This window comes from Carcharodon carcharias, chromosome 12 (assembly GCF_017639515.1).
Source record: "Carcharodon carcharias isolate sCarCar2 chromosome 12, sCarCar2.pri, whole genome shotgun sequence".
In the NCBI taxonomy this organism is placed as follows: Eukaryota; Metazoa; Chordata; class Chondrichthyes; order Lamniformes; family Lamnidae; genus Carcharodon; species Carcharodon carcharias.
This window is the reverse complement of record NC_054478.1, coordinates 103,298,451-103,319,819: the sequence shown is the minus strand read 5'-3', so window position 1 is coordinate 103,319,819 and position 21,369 is coordinate 103,298,451. Positions and strand designations below refer to the sequence as shown.

At 42.1% G+C, this 21,369-nt stretch overlaps 2 protein-coding genes across 7 annotated transcripts in view; one reads left to right on the top strand and one right to left on the bottom strand.

Annotated features, from left to right (window-relative positions):
• Nucleotides 1–7,197, top strand: part of dnah7 (dynein, axonemal, heavy chain 7) — a 616,407-nt gene extending 609,210 nt beyond the window's left edge. Inside the window, exons 64-65 of the mRNA XM_041200170.1 lie at nucleotides 4,139–4,242; nucleotides 6,991–7,197. Coding sequence (XP_041056104.1) covers nucleotides 4,139–4,242; nucleotides 6,991–7,197 — 311 coding nt within the window. The remainder of the gene's footprint in view (nucleotides 1–4,138; nucleotides 4,243–6,990) is intronic.
• The window catches only part of slc39a10 (solute carrier family 39 member 10), a 119,234-nt gene that overhangs the window by 9,120 nt on the left and 88,745 nt on the right, over nucleotides 1–21,369 (bottom strand). For 3 of the 6 annotated variants that reach the window (XM_041200171.1, XM_041200173.1, XM_041200172.1), the window contains exons 9-10: nucleotides 19,830–20,020; nucleotides 7,512–8,643 (exon numbers count right to left, since the gene is read on the bottom strand). The exons of 2 other annotated variants lie outside the window; for them this stretch is intronic. In XM_041200171.1, coding sequence (XP_041056105.1) covers nucleotides 8,497–8,643; nucleotides 19,830–20,020 — 338 coding nt within the window. In that variant the 3' untranslated portion in view covers nucleotides 7,512–8,496. Of the gene's footprint in view, nucleotides 1–7,511; nucleotides 8,644–19,829; nucleotides 20,021–21,369 lie in introns of those variants that run through there. One more of the 6 variants, XM_041200176.1, reaches the window with a different exon arrangement.

The window sequence follows — 21,369 nt, the reverse complement described above, 5'->3', positions numbered from 1 at the left end:
TCTCAGGGAGTCATTTTTAAAGACGTGCAAGGTTAGAGTTGGGACAACAAGTTTGCATCCAGGATCCCATAGAAAGTACATGACAACCAGCTGACAAAGATTTGTTCAGAACCAAGGTCCAAGGCATCATTACACACAAAGGCACAACACTGAGACCTAACTGAGGACAAATCAGATCCATTCCAGCCATGAAGTCCTATTACATTGAGGACAAAATCCCAAATGAAACCAGGAACAACATCCAAGAGTGACAATCCCATTGATAACTATGAGAAAAGACACCTCCAGACAAGGTTACCATTACAAGATCTGAATGTGCCAGCAGTTTACCTTTACTCTTTAGAGACTTATAGATTCATCTGTTCTATACACTTACTTAATAGTAACTAAACATGAACATGTGTTATAAATAGTTATACTTCTTTGGAAGGAGGGAAAATATCTTTAAAAATAAAGGGAGATGTTGTAATATGCATTTTAGCGATAGGAACATGACATCACTAGAAAGGAAGTGTGTCATGTGATCCAGTTTGGTTTCACTTTTGCTTTCAGCAGAGCACATACAGACAGCTCTGCAGCTGTGATATCATCAAGCTTTATGTTTCTACATAAATGATACCATGTGTCTAGTCTCAATAAATGAACCCACAATGTGTTTACAAAATCCCTTATGAGCGATAGGTGCCTTTATATCATTATAAAAACACAACAGAGGTGATGGGTGAATGGGCTTTGTTGTGAGTAAGGACACAGGCATCCGAATTTTGGATGACCTCAAGTTTTTGGAGGGTAGACTGTGGGCAGCCAGCCTGGGCTACGTTGGAATAGTCAAGTCTAGAGGTAACAAAGATATAAATTAAGGTTTCAGCAGCAGATGATCTGTGGCAGGGTTGGAATTGTGTGATGTTATGGAGGTGGAAATCGGTGGTCTTGGTATTGGCACAGCTATGCAGTCAATAGTTGATCTCGGGTTTAAATATGACATCAAGTTTGCTGGATTAGGTCAGGTTTAGTCTCAAACATGTTGCTTCAATATCAGTTCACGGCATTTGCTGATGTACCTTTAGAAATTGATGTATTAGGATGCAGGGATCTCTTTCTTCCTCTACCTTTAATGCCTTTCCCTAAAAGGTGCATGAATGTTGAGTGTTTGTTCTGTACATATGCATAACATTACACTTATTCAAGTTTAACATCACTTGCCAGTCATGAGACAATTTGCAACACATCAAGATCCGCCTGAAGCAAACAAGCATTGTTTACAATCCTAACTCTCGTACAGATCTTAGTATCCATCTGCAAATTTGTAGATCATGCCTCAAACACTGGTTCCGAGGTCATTAAAAAAAAAGTAAAGCTTAATGGTCCCAACACTGATCCTACAGGACACCAGTGGTTGAGCTGGGTGCCATCAGTGTTCATGTGGGACCTGGCATTACGTTTTTCGATGATGTAGCCCAAAGGCAGCAAGTAGATAAGTAGACTCCAGAGATAATGGAGGGGGAAATTTTGTCAACGGCGTGTTCCTCCTGTTGGCAGAACCGGAAGTGGGCGTCATTTCTGCTTTCTTGCATTTTCCTTTTATCCACACAATTATAATAAAAATTCAAAGCGCTGGCAGTGTGCACGAGAGCTAAGTGTGGCAGTTTGTCTTTTCAGTGGTGAACCCTTCCATTAGCTGAAAATACTGCAGTTATGGGTGGGCTATAAAAGAGATTCCTGGTCAAACAGGGAGGCTCTACTTGATGGCGAAAACCTTCCTGTCCAATTCCATTGCCATGAACATAAGGCTTATAGAGAGCACAAAAGTAGCATGGGTGTTTTTTCAAATTTAAATTCCATTGATTTCACTTTATTCATCTGTGAATCATGGGGAAGAATTTTCTCCCCGATGGGCAGGCTGGGCGGGAGCGGGTGTGGGCAGGTGCGCAGCTGATCACTGTCCATAATCGGCTGCCCCCTGGCATTTTACGTGGGCAGGCCAATTAAGGCGCACCCAGTGTGATGCCCACCCAGAAGCGCTGAGTGCTTCCTGTGCAGGCAGGGTGGGGAGGGAGAGTCAGGGCCTGTGCAGAAATCTCCCTGAGGCATGGAGCTGCCTCAGGGAGATTTATTTCATTGTGAAAACCTGATAAGATTTGAAAAAATTAATCGGACATAACTCCTCATGTGATAGTGTCACATGAGCTGGGACATGTCTATGAATTTTATTAAATTTTTTAATTAAAGATATAAAGCCTTCATGAAACCTCATCCCACCCATGGATGAGGTTCCATGAGAAATGTGAAGTCAGCCTGGGCTCTTCGCCTGCCCACCAACCTTAATGTTGGATGGGCAGCCCTGAGAAGCCGTTTAATTAGCTATTAATGGCCTTAATCGGCCTTTGACAGTTTGGTGGGTGCGCAGCCGACTCTGCTGCATGCCCACTGAACTGAGGATCGGAATGATGCGCAGTGAGGTCAGGACGCTTGCCCGAAGTCACCGTGCATCATTTTACGTGTCGGTGAGCGGGGCCCACCCCTGCACGCCGACCAGAGGATTCAGGCCATGGTTATTTGTTGAGACTAGCTTAATCAGAGAGCTAAATGTACTGGCATGCCTCATGGTTGGCACACATTAATGCTTAGAGGGGAGTTAGGGACATTTCCTTTATTGTGGAAGAAACATTGTTGTGTTTTCGAGATCACTCTTTATTGAATGCTCATGGTAGTGCCCAGTATTGTATTTGCCACTATGTGGTATGTGGCTGAACTTGTAGGCTTAGCTGGCTTTCCCTTCTATGCATTGTAAAATACATTATCCGAGATCACAGTCAGCAGGGATAACTGAAATGTGAACTCAAAGCCCTGTAAGGACTCTGCCACACCCTGAGATGGACATACATATGGACAAAACAAAAACTTGCCAGACCTGCTGAGTTTTTCCAGGTAATTCTGTTTTTATTTTATATTTCAACTCTTTCTTGGACTCGAACTCAAGTTCTGTCGAAGGGTCATGAGGACTCGAAACATCAACTCTTTTCTTCTCCGCCGATGCTGCCAGACCTGCTGAATTTTTCCAGGTAATTCTGTTTTTGTTTTGGCTTCCAGCATCCGCAGTTTTTTTGTTTTTATACATATGGACAATACTGACACTGCCCTTTGGGGCCCTCATTTTCTTACTATGATTGACTGTTCCTACCACTACCACCCCTCCCAGCACCGTTCCTAGGATGCCAGCACCTTGCTACTTCATCTCCTACATGCCCCTGACCCCACTCCATACTGCCCAAGCCCCCTCCCCTGACCACTGATTCACCCTTGCTGGTCTTGAGCCTCTATGCAAGCTGCCATTCTCCTGCTCCTCTCCCTTGTGCCATAGAGTTCAAGTAGAACCACTGATCTTACATACAACTGCACAAAGCACATCACCTTTAAACCAATGTGAACCGGGTGTCACAAGATGTTTGTGCACCGCTGAGTTTACCTTGATGGTGGGACGTAATTTTTAAAAGTTTTATGCTGATGAGTATTCAAGGCATGAAAGTATAATACAGCGCGAAGCTGGACAAGCCATCAATATGGTGCTAACTTTATCTCTGCATCTCAACCTGCCATTGCAAAATCGAGATTTCAAATCCTGCCTAACGAAGCCACATTTCTTGCTCTTGCGAGCTCCATAAAATTCCACCCAATGGTAAAGAATTGGGAAGAGAAACCATTTCAGGTGATTCTCCGGGTATAACTGGAAAAATAAGAATGGATCCACAAGAGTACAGTTGGACAACAGAGGGAGAGGCACTGGAGGAAGATGGTGTAGTCAACCTTCTGAGAGATGAAAGATAAAAGATTGATGAAGGATAGTTTGTAATGGTCACACTCGCCTAGGATGCCATTTGTGACCTAGATAAGGGCCTTTCAGTACTGGGCTAGCAGCAGAAATCTGATTGAAGGGATTCAAATAGGGAGTTGCAGGGAAAATGGGATTTGGGTGGTACAATCCATTCAAGAACTTTGGAGAGGAAAAGGAGGTTGGAGTTTGCAAGGATTTTTTTTAAGGAGAGGGGTCATGACTACAGATTAAAAGGGGAAAGGGACAGGGACTAAGGAGAGGAAACTGTTAACTCCATATTAACTAATATTAATATTTTATATATAGGTGTCTATGTACGAGGCCTCTTTATAGATGGAGCACGGTGGGATAGGAATCTTAAAAAACTGGCGGAATCATATCCCAAAATCCTCTATGATACAATGCCTGTTGTAAGTAGCATTGGTTTTATTAAAAGTATATATTTATTGTAATGAATAAACTTGAGATTTCATTGTACAAAATGTTAAGAATATTGAAAACCATTGCCATTTTATGATTCTCTACACTTCTACCCTACTTAGGCCCTTAGAAATAATACCTGCTTATTTTCTACATATATAGGTAAACTATTTCTTTGGGTTCTTATTATCTTGCCTTTCTATTGTCCTTACACCTTTGATATTTTAATTGTAAATCAGTCCTTTGTAAGATTTCAAATATTTTGTTTGCTTACACCACCTTAGATTTATTTTTGCTTCCTTATTGAGTCAGTTTATGAGAGGGGTTAAAATCATAAAACAGACTGTTTCAGGTTCTTTGAAAGGGCTATTCAATTAGTTCAACTCCCTTTCCCTTTTCCTCCAGCCCTGCAAATTTCTCAAAGTCTATATCCAACTCCATTTTTAACATTACTATTCTATCTGATATCAAAACCTTTTCAGGTAGTTTTATAATTCATAATAATTCACTGCATTTAAAAAATAATTCCTTTACCCTGGATTTTTGCCAGTTAGCTTAAACCTGTGTACCCTGGTTATTGATTCTGCCAATGAAAAGTTTATCCTGATCTTCTCTGTCAAAACCTCTCAATTTTTGAACACATTAAATCTCTCCTTACCTGGTTTCTGCTCTAAGGAGTATAATCCTAGTTTCTCCTCATAACTGAAGTCTCTCATCCCTGGTACAATCCTGGTAAATATCCTTTATACCCTCTTCATTGCCTTGCCATTCTTCCTAAAGTGTGGTGGCTAGAAATGAACACAATACTCTAGTTGAGGCCTGACCAGTGTTTTATAAGGTTTACCATTTTTTTGCTATGGTACTTTATGCCTCTTTATAAAACCAAGGATCCCATATGTGTATTTTAAAACAGCTTTATCAACTTGTCCTACCACCTTCAAGGATATGTCCCTCCATTCCTGCACCCTCTAAAATTGAACATTTCACAGAATCACACAGTGTAGAAGAGGCCCTTCAGCCCATCGACATGTGAGAAACACCTGACCTACCTACCTAATCCCATTTACCAGCACTTGGCCCATAGCCTTGAATGTTATGACGTGCCAAGTGCTCATTCAGGTACTTTTTAAAGGATGTGAGACAACCCGCCTCCACCACCCTCCCAGGCAGTGCATTCCAAATCGTCACCACCCTCTGGGTAAAAAAGTTTTTCCTCATATCCCCCCTAAACCTCCTGCCCCTCACCTTGAACTTATGCTCCCTTGTGACTGACCCTTCAAATAAGGGGAACAGCTCCTCCCTATCCACCCTGTCCATGCCCCTCATAATTTAACTTACATTACGCATCCTCATTTTTCTTCCAAAATGCATTTCACACGAGAGGTTAGAATGAATTGAAACACATTTTACATTTGTGTAATAATATTATCAATAGGTTAACAAAATTATGCAAAACTTTTTTAAAAAATGGAAGACTTAAGTAGTTTTACACAAGGTGTCGATGGTTTGTTTCACACAAACATATTTTGAAATACATGGGGTGGGGGGTATTCTAGATTGAATAGTACCTCGGAGACAAAAGAGCAGGAGCATGTACAACCTTGGTTCTCTTGCCGAGTTCAACTATATTCAACACTAACCTGATACTTCATGGTTAGAAGAGGTAGGAATCTAGAAGCTGGCATCAAGGGAGCCATAGCCTGTATTTACGTACAGAAGCAATTCAAGACCACCAGGATTTTGTTCTTTAGTACTGATTCCCCACATCTCAATAAGTTACAAATGAATTATGTTAGATTAACCACCCCTGCGTTACAAGGTTGTTGAATCACATAGGAACAAGAATAGACCATTTAGCCCAGGGTTTCACAAACTGTGGGTTGAGACCCCCGAGTAGAGATTTTGGAGTTGCAAGCAACAAGGCAGCTATGGCTGCTGTGGAGTGGAGACACAGTGCTAACAGCTGCAAAGCCCCTTTATATGCCATTGCTTTTTTTCAATACTGGGTGTGTTTCCAATAGAGAGAGCTGATTCTTGCTCCAAAAAGCCAGTGAAAATGTAGGTGATTTTGTTTTAAAAATCCATCAGTTTAACCATCAGCCCCACCCCCCAGCCTTGTCCTCACAGTTCTTCCCCACCTCTCCTCCCCACCCGCCCTCCCCCCCCCACCTCCAATCGTGCCCCTGCTGACACTGCTCTAACCCCTACCTGACTCTCACTCTGGGGTTATGGCAATTCTCAAGCCTCAACTGGGGGGGGTGGGGGGTTACCATGGGAAAAAGTTTGGGAAGCAGTGATTTAGCCCCTCAAGCTTATTTGGCCATTCAATGAGGCAATGGCTGATTATAACCCAACTCTTTAGCCCCACATTCTGTAATTTCTTTGGGGTTAACAATGTGATGCAAGTTAGGGGTATAAACTGATAGTGTGGTCACATTATGTTATTTATTGAACATCTCCACTGATCTGTCAATTTGTCCATTAACAAAATTGCATAGTTTAACATGGACAGTCTCTGTTTCATCCCATTTAAATCAGCCTTATCTTGATCTATTATTCCCCTTTTCAAACACAATGTTGAACTTGATCATAAGCGATGAGCCAGGTTTTGTTAAATTTAATAGAGCCGACATGGGTGCGGCCATAAGACATCTTGTTACTGAAAATGATTTAATCAACAATAACACTAGCATTCAATAAATATTATAATTTATGTTCTTTTTGTTTCCCTTTGACAGATGTGGCTAAAGCCTTGTAAAAAGTCAGAAATTTCTCCACAGCCTGCTTACATTGCTCCAGTTTACAAGACCAGCGAGAGAAGGGGTACATTATCCACAACTGGACATTCCACTAACTTTGTGATTGCTATGCGTATCCCTACTGACCAGCCTTCTAAACACTGGATTGGCCGTGGTGTTGCTCTACTCTGTCAGCTTAATTCTTAAATAATGATTTTGGTGCACTTCACTACAGCTTGAAGTTTACTTGTGAGTTCAGTGCTCAAACCTCACTTTGTATTTGGCAGAAGTGTTGCTGGTGAAAATTTTCTTAAAATGTTTGCCTCAAATGTGAAACAATTAGGATTTTAGGAAATTACTCACTTCTATTTTTCAACCCCACATTTCTGATTAATCAATTTTGTTGGTACCATTCCTGCAGAAATTTTAAAAAATTAAAATTTTGTGTGCCTGTATATCACCTATCATTATAGATACGATGAAACAAAGATTATTGCAACATCAATACAATAAAACCATGGTTTTGCATTGTCAGGACTTTATTAAGTAAAACTTGAAAGAGCCAGTTTCATTCATACATTAGTATAATACAGGCTTGTAACAATCAAAACTTGTTTTTAAGTGATAAACAAAATGCTTTTTAATTTCACTTGTGACAAACTCAAAGTCTATGGTACCTTAACACTGAAACTTTTCATATAAATTTCAAAATTAACTGGTTAGGTTCCATAATCTTTGGCTTTAACAATGAACTATCACATTGATCAACACCCACAAGAATCACGGCTCCACTAACTTACATTTATCATATTTTGGCCAGTTGCACTTGATCACATATGATCTATTACATTGATTTATACAGTGACAGAAAGGGAAATGTCACACAGTGACAGGCTAATAGGGGCTTACAAAAATTAACTCCAAACTAATACATACAAGCAAGCAATCTAGCTGATCACTTAGAACAGCAAACATGGTTCTGAGGTATTACAATGGAAGGAGGAATGATAAAAGTGAATAATAAATGAATTTAATGGACAATGTCTACAATCAAGTTATAACACACACCATTTTAAAAGCTAAATTGGAATCTGCTAATTTGTCTATTTGTGACACTGAAGATATGAGCTCATAAAATCAGCACCATGAATCCTGGTGGCATTACAGTTGGTGACTGCCATCCATAAACAAACACCTACCACAATGCATGCGAAAGGAAGTATTCTAAACAGCTGTTACAAATACATCACTTACCCTGATCTAACTGTGCTAAATATTTATTCAAACATTGATTTTACCTTCTCCATGGACATTTTAAAAAGTTGATTATTTAAGTTTCCCTACTGAACCACGGAAGTAACCGTGCATCAAACCAACCAACAAATCAGCAGTTGCTGTGAAAAGTCATTTACTGTACTAACAAATATGTCACAATTTGTCTTGCAAAGCCTATGTGCCACTGAATTGTTACATATAAGGCAACAAAACCATACACTATCAAAACTGTTAGAAATGGATTACAATTTGATCCTCAAAAATGGCAATTAGCAGCATGATGGCAAACCCACAGAGCATCCCAGCATTCTGCAGCGCAAAGTGTCCAAACCTAGCCTGAGCATGGTTATCTGTTGGACGGTGTAGCATCTCTGGTAACTGCAAGGGGAAAAAAAAGTCTTAATTAAGGCCTAATCTGCAAACAACAGTTTCAGGTACCTGCCCTTCCACCATAAATCAATTTAAAGCTTACTGTAGATTGCTGATAAGTCAACCTGGCATATAAGACTTGTTTTTAAATTACAAGTCGATTCCTCAATTTTTCAGCTAATAAGTGTATGTTTAGAGCTATACTCGCATTAGGAGTCAACCTTAATTTTTCAGCTCAGAAACATATGTTTAGGGTTAAACTTGCCTTATCAGTAGGTGCATGGGATCAAGCAGGCATTAGAGCCGTGCTGCCAAGAAGATGGGTGGGTGTTTAAGACATGCCCATTCAGAGGAAATTAAATGGCGACTGATGAACATGTTCCGTTTTAATACTGGTACTGCTGATAACTTTTCAAAGGTTAATCAATACACACATAGGCGTGGAAGTGAATGAACTTGGCAACTTCTATTTTATTTTACTTCAACAACCAAACTAACAAACAAAATGGATTCTACAATCCCATAATGTACTGGCTTGCAAAATATGGCAAGCTAAACAAGGCATACAGCAGATAGCATATTCCCCACCCCCCCCCCCCTTATTGGAAATGCCAGTTTAACAAAACATTTTCTGAACTAGGGAAAGAGGGTAGGCTGCCTCTATTCCCATTTAAACCCTGGGGGCTATTTAGCACCTCCCCAAAAAAACACATGGGTTCACCTTATCTGTAACTCAGACACTCAGGAGGTCTTCTCTCCTGGTGTGGGTTACGGTGGACTTCTGGTGCTTTTATAGAGTAATGTTCTTTGGGGATTGATGACAATTTAGAATCTGGAGTTGTGCCTAATGCAGGTGAAGGTGAGACGACTTCAACTTTAGTTTAGCTAGACTGAGGTGAGACTGGAGTTAGTATTCCTTGATTTGGAGATGTCTGACTCAAAGTGGTGAAATCAGGCTCTGCCATAAGAGGTATATCCTTAGATGGCGCTTGACTTGGCACCAGTTGGTCAACATGTCTCCACCACAATAGTACAATAGAACACATAGGTGTTAAAGTTAAAGTTGGTGATATTATCTAAACGAATGTGCTAATTAAGAATGGATGGTAGGGCACTCAAGGTATAGCTGTAGTGGGTTTTTTTTTAATAATGGAAATAGGTGGGAAAAGGAAAATCTTTATAATTTATTGGAAAAAAAAAGAAGGGGGAAACAGAAAGGGGGTGGGGATGGGGGAGGGAGCTCACGACCTAAAGTTGTTGAATTCAATATTCAGTCCGGAAGGCTGTAAAGTCCCTAGTCGGAAGATGAGGTGTTGTTCCTCCAGTTTGCGTTGGGCTTCACTGGAACAATGCAGCAAGCCAAGGACAGACATGTGGGCAAGAGAGCAGGGTGGAGTGTTAAAATGGCAAGCGACAGGGAGGTTTGGGTCATTCTTGCGGACAGACCGCAGGTGTTCTGCAAAGCGGTCGCCCAGCTTACGTTTGGTCTCTCCAATGTAGAGGAGACCACATTGGGAGCAACAAATGCAGTAGACTAAGTTGGGGGAAATGCAAGTGAAATGCTGCTTCACTTGAAAGGAGTGTTTGGGTCCTTGGACGGTGAGGAGAGAGGAAGTGAAGGGGCAGGTGTTGCATCTTTTGCGTGGGCATGGGGTTGTGCCATAGGAGGGGGTTGAGGAGTAGGGGGTGATGGAGGAGCGGACCAGGGTGTCCCGGAGGGAGCGATCCCTACGAAATGCCGATAAGGGGGGTGAAGGGAAGATGTGTTTGGTGGTGGCATCATGCTGGAGTTGGCGGAAATGGCGGAGGATGATCCTTTGAATGCGGAGGCTGGTGGGGTGATAAGTGAGGACAAGGGGGACCCTATCATGTTTCTGGGAGGGAGGAGAAGGAGTGAGGGCGGATGCGCGGGAGATGGGCCGGACACGGTTGAGGGCCCTGTCAACGACCGTGGGTGGAAAACCTCGGTTAAGGAAGAAGGAGGACATGTCAGAGGAACTGGTTTTGAATGTAGCATCATCGGAACAGATGCGACGGAGGCGAAGGAACTGAGAGAATGGGATGGAGTCCTTACAGGAAGTGGGGTGTGAGGAGCTGTAGTCGAGATAGCTGTGGGAGTCGGTGGGTTTGTAATGGATATTGGTGGACAGTCTATCACCAGAGATTGAGACAGAGAGGTCAAGGAAGGGAAGGGAAGTGTCAGAGATGGACCACGTGAAAATGATGGAGGGGTGGAGATTGGAAGCAAAATTAATAAATTTTTCCAAGTCCTGACGAGAGCATGAAGCGGCACCGAAATAATCATCGATGTACCGGAGAAAGAGTTGTGGAAGGGGGCCGACTCCATCCCATTCTCTCAGTTCCTTCGCCTCCGTCGCACCTGTTCCGATGATGCTACATTCAAAAACAGTTCCTCTGACATGTCCTCCTTCTTCCTTAACCGAGGTTTTCCACCCACGGTCGTTGACAGGGCCCTCAACCGTGTCCGGCCCATCTCCCGCGCATCCGCCCTCACTCCTTCTCCTCCCTCCCAGAAACATGATAGGGTCCCCCTTGTCCTCACTTATCACCCCACCAGCCTCCGCATTCAAAGGATCATCCTCCGCCATTTCCGCCAACTCCAGCATGATGCCACCACCAAACACATCTTCCCTTCACCCCCCTTATCGGCATTCCGTAGGGACTGCTCCCTCCGGGACACCCTGGTCCACTCCTCCATCACCCCCTACTCCTCAACCCCCTCCTATGGCACAACCCCATGCCCACGCAAAAGATGCAACACCTGCCCCTTCACTTCCTCTCTCCTCACCGTCCAAGGACCCAAACACTCCTTTCAAGTGAAGCAGCATTTCACTTGCATTTCCCCCAACTTAGTCTACTGCATTCGTTGCTCCCAATGTGGTCTCCTCTACATTGGAGAGACCAATCGTAAGCTGGGCGACCGCTTTGCAGAACACCTGCGGTCTGTCCGCAAGAATGACCCAAACCTCCCTGTCGCTTGCCATTTTAACACTCCACCCTGCTCTCTTGCCCACATGTCTGTCCTTGGCTTGCTGCATTGTTCCAGTGAAGCCCAACGCAAACTGGAGGAACAACACCTCATCTTCCGACTAGGGACTTTACAGCCTTCCGGACTGAATATTGAATTCAACAACTTTAGGTCGTGAGCTCCCTCCCCCATCCCCACCCCCTTTCTGTTTCCCCCTTCTTTTTTTTTTCCAATAAATTATAAAGATTTTCCTTTTCCCACCTATTTCCATTATTAAAAAAAAACCCACTAGAGCTATACCTTGAGTGCCCTACCATCCATTCTTAATTAGCACATTCGTTTAGATAATATCACCAACTTTAACTTTAACACCTATGTGTTCTATTGTACTATTGTCGTTGACATCTTTTGATGATCTGCTTCTATCACTGCTTGTTTGTCCCTACAACCACACCAACCCCCTCCACCTCTCTGTCTCTCTATCTCTCCGCCCCCCACACACACACCTTAAACCAGCTTATATTTCAGCTCTTTCCTGGACTCGAACTCAAGTTCTGTCGAAGGGTCATGAGGACTCGAAACGTCAACTCTTTTCTTCTCCGCCGATGCTGCCAGACCTGCTGAGTTTTTCCAGGTAATTCTGTTTTTGTTTTGGATTTCCAGCATCCGCAGTTTTTTTGTTTTTATGTCTCCACCACAGTTTGGACTGTGTACAAAACAGGTCCTATCTGAGCAATCACAGTAGCAGGAACCCATTTAGCTCCAGTAGCATAATTACAAGCTAGAACTTCTTGTCCAGGACAGAAAATTTCTTGGCTTTGATCTTTGTGCTCTTCTCTCCACTTGGCCATGTTGATAATCTTGCACAACTTGCCGTGTTTTTGTTGCTTTAAGCAGATCAAAGCAAGTGTGCAATTGCAGTATGTCAGCGGAAACGTGTCCAGATACTTTTGAATGGAGGAATATCCTCATGCCAATCTTAAGCACGTTTCATGGTTTGAATAAATCTCTCTTCTAATCCACTGGTGGAGGGGTGGCATGGTGCTGAGGTGATGTGGTGAATTCCGTTCCTTCCAAAAAATTCTCAAACTCCTGCGAGACAAACTGAGGTCCAATATCAGTCACAAGTTGTTCTAGTAACCCGTAACGATTGAACTGTACTCTCAGTTCTGGCCATTTGGAATGAGCATCCACAGCCACCATGAGCACTGCTTCCTCAAATGGACCAGCGAAATCATCGTGGATGTGCTGCCGAGGGTTTTCCAGCCAATCCCATGGATGGAGGGGTGCAAATTGAGACATGTTTTTCACACTCTGACATAAGGAACAAGATCTTGCCTTGACTTCAATGTATTGGTCCAGGCCAGGGCACCAAAAGTAGCTTCTTGCAATCTCTTTCATTTCATAGTGTCCAGAATGTAGTGGGTCCAACACGGGTTTCCTCAATATTAGTGGAATAATAACCCTCATGCCCCAAAGTAAACATCCTGAAGTGACTGATCACCCTTGCATTTCCAGGAGGATGAGGTTAAGGTCAGATGAGGCTTGGAAGTTCGGGGAAGAGTTGCCATACATCACAAGGTCCATGACTTTGGACAATGTTGGGTCCACGCGAGTGGCCTTCTTGATTTAGACTGAAGTGACGGGTGTGTTCTCCACGTGTGCAAAGTAGAAAGTGCCTGAGTAGTGTCCACATGGCTGATTGGTAAGGGCAGCCTCGAAAGACCATCTGCATTGCCATACAAAGTAGATTTTCGATATTTGATGTCATATGTGTAAGCACTAACATCAATGCCCAATGCTGCCTCCTGCTTGCAGCTAAGGAAGGGATGCCTGCGTGTGGACTGAATATTGAGGTGAGTGGTCGATGATCAGTCAGCAGCGTGAATTTCCATCCCAGCAAGTACTTGTGAAATTTCCAGATTCCAAAAATGATTCCCAGTACTCAGCATTCGATTTGAGAGTATTGGCTCTGGGCTTTGCTTAAAGTCTGTGAAACGATTGCTACGGGTCTCTCCATACTTGAGGGCATTATGTGTGAAATAACGGTTCCAAGTCCATAAGGTGATGCATCACAGCCAAGTTTTAGGGGGTAAGAAGTGGTCAAAGTGCGTCAGTACCTCAGAACCTTTCAGCTTTGCTTTAGCCTTCTTGAACACAGCATCACAGGCTTCTGTCCATTTCCAGGCTTTGTCCTGACACAGAAGCTCACGCAGGTGGTTCAGCAGGGTTGCCAGCTGTGAAATAAATCTCCCGTAATAATTCCGCAGCCTGAAGAACAAGTGAAGCTGACTGATATTTTGAGGAGCTGGAGCATCCACAAGAAGGACAAGGGCAGCAGCTAGATGTGAGCACCACCACCTGGAAGTTCCCCTCCAAGTCACTCACCATCCTGACTTGGAAATATATCGCTGTTCCTTCACTGTCGCTGAGTCAAAATCCTGAACTCCCTTCCTAACAGCACTGTGGTGTACCTACACAAGGACTGCAGCGGTTCAAAAAGGCAGCTCACCACCATCTTCTCAAGGGCAACTAGGAATGGACAATAAATACTGGTCCAGCCAGCAAAGCCCACATCCCATGAATGAATGAAAAAAAAACAGCCTTGCCCTTGGAGGGTGCTTCGTGAAGCCCAGCAGCATCAATGATGTGCCCCAAATATTCTACGGAGGACTGAAAAAACTCATATTTGTCTTTGCAAACCCATAGGCCATACTCCTCTAGCCTTTGTAGGGTGGCATCCTAGTTCTTGAGATGATCCTCATTAGTCCTGCCCATTACCAAGATGTCGTCTAGGTAGCACTGAACTCCAGACAAGCCATTCAGGATCTGGTCCACAGCCCTCTGAAACAAGGCTGGAGTTGATGTTATTCCAAAAGGCAAACAGCAATATATGTACAGTTCCTTGTGTGTTGTGATGGTAAAATATTCTTGTGACTTCTCATGAATGTGCATTTATAAGTAGGCCTGGAATAGATCTAATTTGCTGAATTTCTGTCCACCAGTCAGGCCAGCAAAAAGGTCCTCAATATGGTGAGGTGGATATTGTTCAGCACACAACATGGGGTTAACAATAACCTTGAAATCTTCACAGATGCATTTGGAGCAATCTTTCTTGAGCACTGAGACAATGGGTGTTATCTATTTGCTATGGGAGATAGGTACTTGACCAGATGCTCCAGGTCAGCTTGGTCATATGGCATAAGGCACAGTTCTGGCCTTCAGAAATTTTGGTTGAGAGTCAGCTTTGTAATTCAATTTTACAGTAATTCCCTTCGTGCTTCCCAAATCTCCTTTGAAAACAACAGCACTTATTTTTTTTAAAAAACAGCTGTCAGAGCAGTTCCTTCTTTTGCAATGCTGTGTACTTCTGCCTAGTTTAACCAGATCTTCTAAAGCCATGACCCTTCAACTAAAGCTGAGTAGTTGCATTTCACCACAAACAGTAGTAGCTTAGCAGTCTGTCCATTTAGTTCCACTTTAACTTCCGTAGATGTACAGATTCCCATGTATATGTTTTCAGAATGATTTTTGCAGACGTCAAGGGAAGATGTTTAAGCTTCTCCTTATACACAGCATCTGGGACCAGAGAAACAGCAGCCCTTATATCCAGTTCCATACGTATTGGTTGGCCCTCCAGCAGTGGGGTTACCCAGTAGCCCTGTGAACACCTGCCACTGACAAGATGTGGCCATAGAAATTACAATCTCCATAGAGCTGGCTGCAAAAGAAGCACAGCAGCTGAGTGCATTGAGTGCATAACGTGCCAGCTGAGTGTGCACACAAGATAGCAAGCAGCCGAGAATATTACTGTTGTGGAGGGGCACTTCTTCTTTGGACTCAGTGTCACTCTGGTCTTCCCATTCCTGCTGTATGACATGCAGACTTTTCTTTCTGTTACACCAGACTGCATGTTTCTTTTTCTCTGGTTTCCTTTGCTAATTCACTGATGCTTTTTTGTTTTTACAGGCACACTCAATGTGTCCCTTCTTGTTATACTGATGGCATTCAAGGTCTTTGCACCAACATTCAGATGGATGGTGACCAAGCTTTCCACAATGGTAACATTCTTGGCTGCTCACTCAGCTGTCACGTTGTGCACTCGAGTTGATGCACTCAGCCACTGTGCTTCTTTTGCAGCCAGCTCTATGGAGACTGCATAGCTTTCTGCAAAGCGAGGTTAGCCTCTGTCAGGTGATGTTCTGGATTACTTCACCATGAAGGCCACAGACCGACCTGTCGCGGAGGGTATCATTCAGTACTTCTTTATGAATTCAATGCTCAGTGAGCTTTTTAAGTACTGCAACATTCTGCGCAATCGTTTCCACCTCTTGGTTTCTTTTGTGAAACCTAAATCTTTCTGCTATAACATGTGGCTTAGGGTAAAAATGCATCTCTGGGATTTTTACAATATCATCATAAGATTTGGTGCCAAGTTTGTCAGGCTTAACCAAGCTTCTTAATAAGCCAAAGGTTTTAGCCCCATCACAGTTAAGAAAGTTGCCACCTTTCTATCATTTTCAATTTCATTTGCAAGGACAAAAAACTCAAAAGCATTCAGTGTAGGAGCTCCACTGTTCAACAGTCTCATCAAAATGTCCCATAGTTCAGGTAAGTGTTGTCATTTTTCCACATTTTTATTTTCTCTTTGTCAGTTATTTTTTGTTTACTGTCACTTCAGTTTTTTTACTAGTAATTTCCTTCTACTAGCTCTTTCACTTTACTTTCACTGAGTGGCATTACTGCCACTCCACCAGGTCCATTGTCCTTGTCGCCAATTTGTTATGTTTTAAAACAAGTACTGGTGATAACTTTTCAAAGATTAATCAATACACACGTAGGTACAGAGGTGATTGAATACTGCAGCTTCCATTTTATTTTACTTCAGCAACTGAACTAACAAACAAAATGGATTCTGCGATTCCATAATGCACTGGCTTGCAAAGTACGGCAAGCTAAACATACAGTACATAACAGAACAGAATTTGGTTCAAAATGGAAACTAGTTATGCTGATAGTTCACATTTTATACATGGTGTATAGATTTTTAAAACATCAACTTGAGTTGTGCCTTTAAAGTAGTGAAACGTTCCAAGGCACTTCACAGGAACTTTAACAAAATTTGATACTGAACTACAGATGGAAATATGAGGACAGATGACCACAAGCTAGGTCAAAGGATGGGTTTTAAGGAGCATCTTAAAGGAGAACAGAGAGGAAGATAAACAAAGAGGGAATTCCAGGTCTTAAGGTGCAGGCAGCTGAAGGCTGGGTCACAAGTGGTGGAATGATTAAAATCAGGGATACTCAGGAAGCCAGAAATGGAGGAGACAGATGTCTCAGAGTTGTGGGGCTGGAGGAGAGAATAGAGATTGGGAAAGGCAAGGTTGTAGAGGGATTTGAAAACATGGATGAGAATTTAAAAATGGGGCATTGCTTAATTGGGCAAGTACAGGAGTGAATAGATGTTCAGGACTTGATACAAGTAATGATGCAGGCAGCAGAGTTTTGGATGATTGAAAGTTTACAGAGGGGAGATTGTGTAAGGCATGCCAGGAGTGTGTGGAATTTATATTTAATAGATAAACTATCACACCTGGTCCTTCAATTAATTCCACCTTGATACACAATAACTGAAATCACAGAACTTAGCTTTTCATCCTTAATTTTTCTTCTGCAGAGAAAATTAAGCTGACAAATTTCTGCAAAAGATGTAGCTCATCAGTGCTGTAAACTGAAACTTGGTTGCAGTCCAAACTCTTAAAAGGTGGGAAATCTTTTGGCTGACTCAAAAATGCCCTGCAAATGTCAAAGTGCACTGGACAGGAGAAAACTGCAAATAGTATAACAAACATATTGGTTCTTTGAGTCTAAATTCCAATGCACTGTGGCAATTTTTCAGGTGCAAAACAGACTCAGTTCTCTGCCGGTCACATTGCTAAATTTGGGGAAGGGGGTGGCGGCTTTTGTTTTAGGGTGGTTAATCAGAGCAGATGCCTGGAACAGGCTGTTAAGGGGCCCACTGCCTGTCGAAGGACTCAATAAAAATATCTTAAAGGTAATAAGCAGGGCAAGTACCTTTTTCAGGATTCTTTGGATCCATGCAGCAGCCAATGGACAAGGTGACAATTATTTTGTTACTTAAAAAAAAATTCTTGTGTTGTGCTCCGCTATATGAATAGCAACTGCCACCCACCTCTCCAGAGTCCTATGATCTTGCTCACAAGGAGTTACCAGAGACCGGGGTGGTGGGGGTTACTCCCTTTGCTTGAGCAAACTGCCTCTGGAAGTGTAATCAGTACCAGTAGTTCGTGCTAAATGGAAGATGATTCTAGAAACAATTCCTTTGATCCCAAGTTCAGGTATGCATTGGTCATGGGCTCAATGATCTCACCCTTTAGTGGTTTGAATAAACTGAAGAGGGTACAGAATTTATTGGTTTTATTGCAACTCTTGGAACAGTAAAATGAGAAGTCTAAGCACAGTAGTAGACATGTATTTTTCCAATAGAAATTCATCAAACTGCAAATCAGTACATGAAATTAGAAATGTATGTTAAGAAAACAAAGATCAAAATTTACTGGTAAATTTAATTTTTTTTCCAGAAGATATTATTTTGGTCCAGTAGTCAATATATATTTTGCTATCTGAATTCTATAATAGCCCTCAAACCTTATATCTAGCTGTTATTAATGAACTGCGCACTTCAGGGTTATTTACCTATTCAAATATTATTTGTTTTGACAATATCTTCCCTTGGAAAGCAAAGCTTTTGAAAAAAAAGCAATGAAGATGCCCTACAAGATTCTCCTTCCAAAAGCGACCTCTATTGCAACAAAAGGTCAAGCTCATTGAGCAATAGGTTTGTGGGGATAGAGTTCCCTCTGCCTCTTGGAGGCAGCCAGGATTGTGGAGGGGCGTCTTCCATCTAGCATCCCAACCACAACCTACTTTCCTAGTTTGCGGTTGTTTATTCATACAGTATCCCAACCAACAACAGGAAGGAAAATGCGATGGTGGTACTGTCTCCATTGCACAAGAGGAAGTAGAGGCCAAATTTAAAAGGGGAGAAACACCTTCAAGCTCTGGCTGCAGTTTCAATGTTGCTTACTTAGTCTCACAAAAGTCAGTGCTTGGAGCCTGATAAGGGGGAGAGTTGCTTACTGTTATCGCTCTCCGAAAGGGGCAGTAAATATTCTGCTACTGCCCCAGAAACTATCGGAACTCTTCCCCCCCTGGAGGTTCCAGGAGTGGACTGTGGAAGCCAGGGGTAATCAGCTGCACTGCTTGGGATCTGCCTTCCACCACCACTCCTCACTTCCCCAGCATCCCATCTTTTACAACTGGTAGGTTGGCGAATGGGTGGCCAGTGGCCTACTCTACTAGTACTGAGAGGAAAATTCATAAGTAATACTTAAGGAAAAATAACATATCCATAACATGAGCATTCTTTTGTTTTGAAGAACTTTCATTTTAGGTTTGACTTCATTGAAAATTAGTACAATGGTTTTGCCTGATGAAAATAGATGTTTAAAGCTATCTCCCTGCAGTGTTTTTTTTAATGTAAGTCAATTTGCACATTATGAATAATTGGTTAGTGATAGAGAAAGAATTGTTATCTCATTTGAATACAAGCATTCATAAGGCTTCAATCGTCCTCTGAAATTTCCAATGCATTTCCAATCAAAATAGTAAATTCACATTTAAAGAAAAGGAACTTTGAAAAACAAAATAAAGTTGATCATTTCAGGCAGTCAAAAAAGGAAGCACACTGATGAAGTAGTGATGAGTTTTAGATGAGGAACCAAACCCGTTCTTTGTCTTCATTATTACACACAACCAGATCTTGAAGCTAATTGCAATGGGACACTTTATTCTTTGTGAACATTTGTTTTTTTTTAAACTTATATATGTATTGCTAATAACACAGTCATTTAATTGATATCTTAACTCACATTTAGGTAACACAATAGAAACTTCCTACTGAGGTTTTTAACTTGTTCCAGAATAAATAAATATCAGCAAACTAATGTTTAAATCATTCCCATGGATGCGTTTAAGTACACCAATATATTAAAAGGTTTACTTTTTGAAGAGACACAGCAAAAAAAAAATCCTCCAAGCCAATTTAAAACTAAGGTCAATTTAATTAGTTCAGATCAGAAATTTTTAAAATCCAAAGAATAATTTCCAAGATATTACTCACCATATCCACCAATGCCACATATAGGAACATGCCCGCAGTGATAGCAAAGATCCATTGGGTTAAATTATAAGTATACTGTCCCACGGCTATACCTATTACTACACCAACATATGCAAGCAGAGCTGACAAGAGGTTGTAAACAATGGCTTGTTTCACAGACATTCCGGCATTAATCAGGACAGCAAAATCGCCTGGTGGGAGGAAAAAATTACTAGTGAACAAAGTTGCAAAATGCCCTCTGGTTTTAATTGTTTTACATGTTTATTTAGTTTTGTTAGCTACTCAACCAATTCGGAAAAAGTCACTCAACTCAACTCACTATGCTTTTAATGCCTCATTGCTGTACATACACGAAACAGCTGCCTTATTAAATCATATCTTGAACCCCTTGATATGTAAGTCACACACAATTTTTGCTCCAGGGAGATGTTAGAATCCAGAGGTAGTTTGGAGGGATCCAAGGAGGCAAGCTGGTTTAAAGGCCCGCCTCAGCTCTCTGGACTATGGCCCAGTTTTATAAAAGGCTGTTAGGCTCTCGAGCCTTCAAATCCTACCCACACCCCCATGCCACCTCATACCCTCTCCATGTCACTGCATAACCCCCATGTTGGCAACTGTATTAACAGAAGCAGTTAGATTCTTCTAGATGGCCTCATTATGAACGCATGTCTGATCTCCAAGAATGGCATTTAGCTCTCAACAGACAATTTGATATATCATGCAGGGAAGTGTTACGCTTTGTTTGACTGACATATTTATTACCTTGTAATATCCTGATCTTTGACATGGTTTTTCAATGACTAAATGCTTATTTACACAAAATTAAAAGGCACGACGTGGATAGAAGCTTCTGTCATTGATACTATGAATGGCTGTGACTGATTGACAGCTTTTAAGAGGTTGTAAGAAGCAGGTTTTTTTAAAGAGAGGATATTTTCATAGCTTCTTTTTATATTGTGTCAGTTTCAGAGGTCAGACTTTGCCACTGGCTCACTGGTTCTCTACATAATGGATAGTAGGAGAGTGGATATGGGGGATGCATGGGGAGGGGGATCATGGGTGATATGGAGGGGCATGGTGGGTAGGTGTTGAGGGCTTGAGGGCCTAGAAGTAATGAACAAAGCTGGGCCAATGTCCCAGTAAACAGGGGCAGGCCTTTCAGATTGCTAGCCTTGCCTTCTCTCCTCTTTGTTGCTTCCTCAGGCCCATCTCCGGGCTCCACCCCACCCTGCTTCTCCAGAATGAAAATATGGTGAACAGGGCCTCCTTAACAGAGGTTTGTGGAGTCAGGAACCTACCCGACCCCTGAGACCCATCTCCTCAGCAAACATCCGGCCTATAGCAACTGGCTGAGAAAATGAAAAACACTAATCCTACCGTTATTGTTTCTTTCATTGTTGAGTACAAAAATGCAAAGACATTGTTTAAAAAGAAACATTTTAAATATGACACTAATCTCTTAACAGACTTCAATAGTGCAGTGTGACTTTCCAGTTGTGTCATGTAAATCTAAAGTTTTCATGCTCTCAAACTGTCCTTA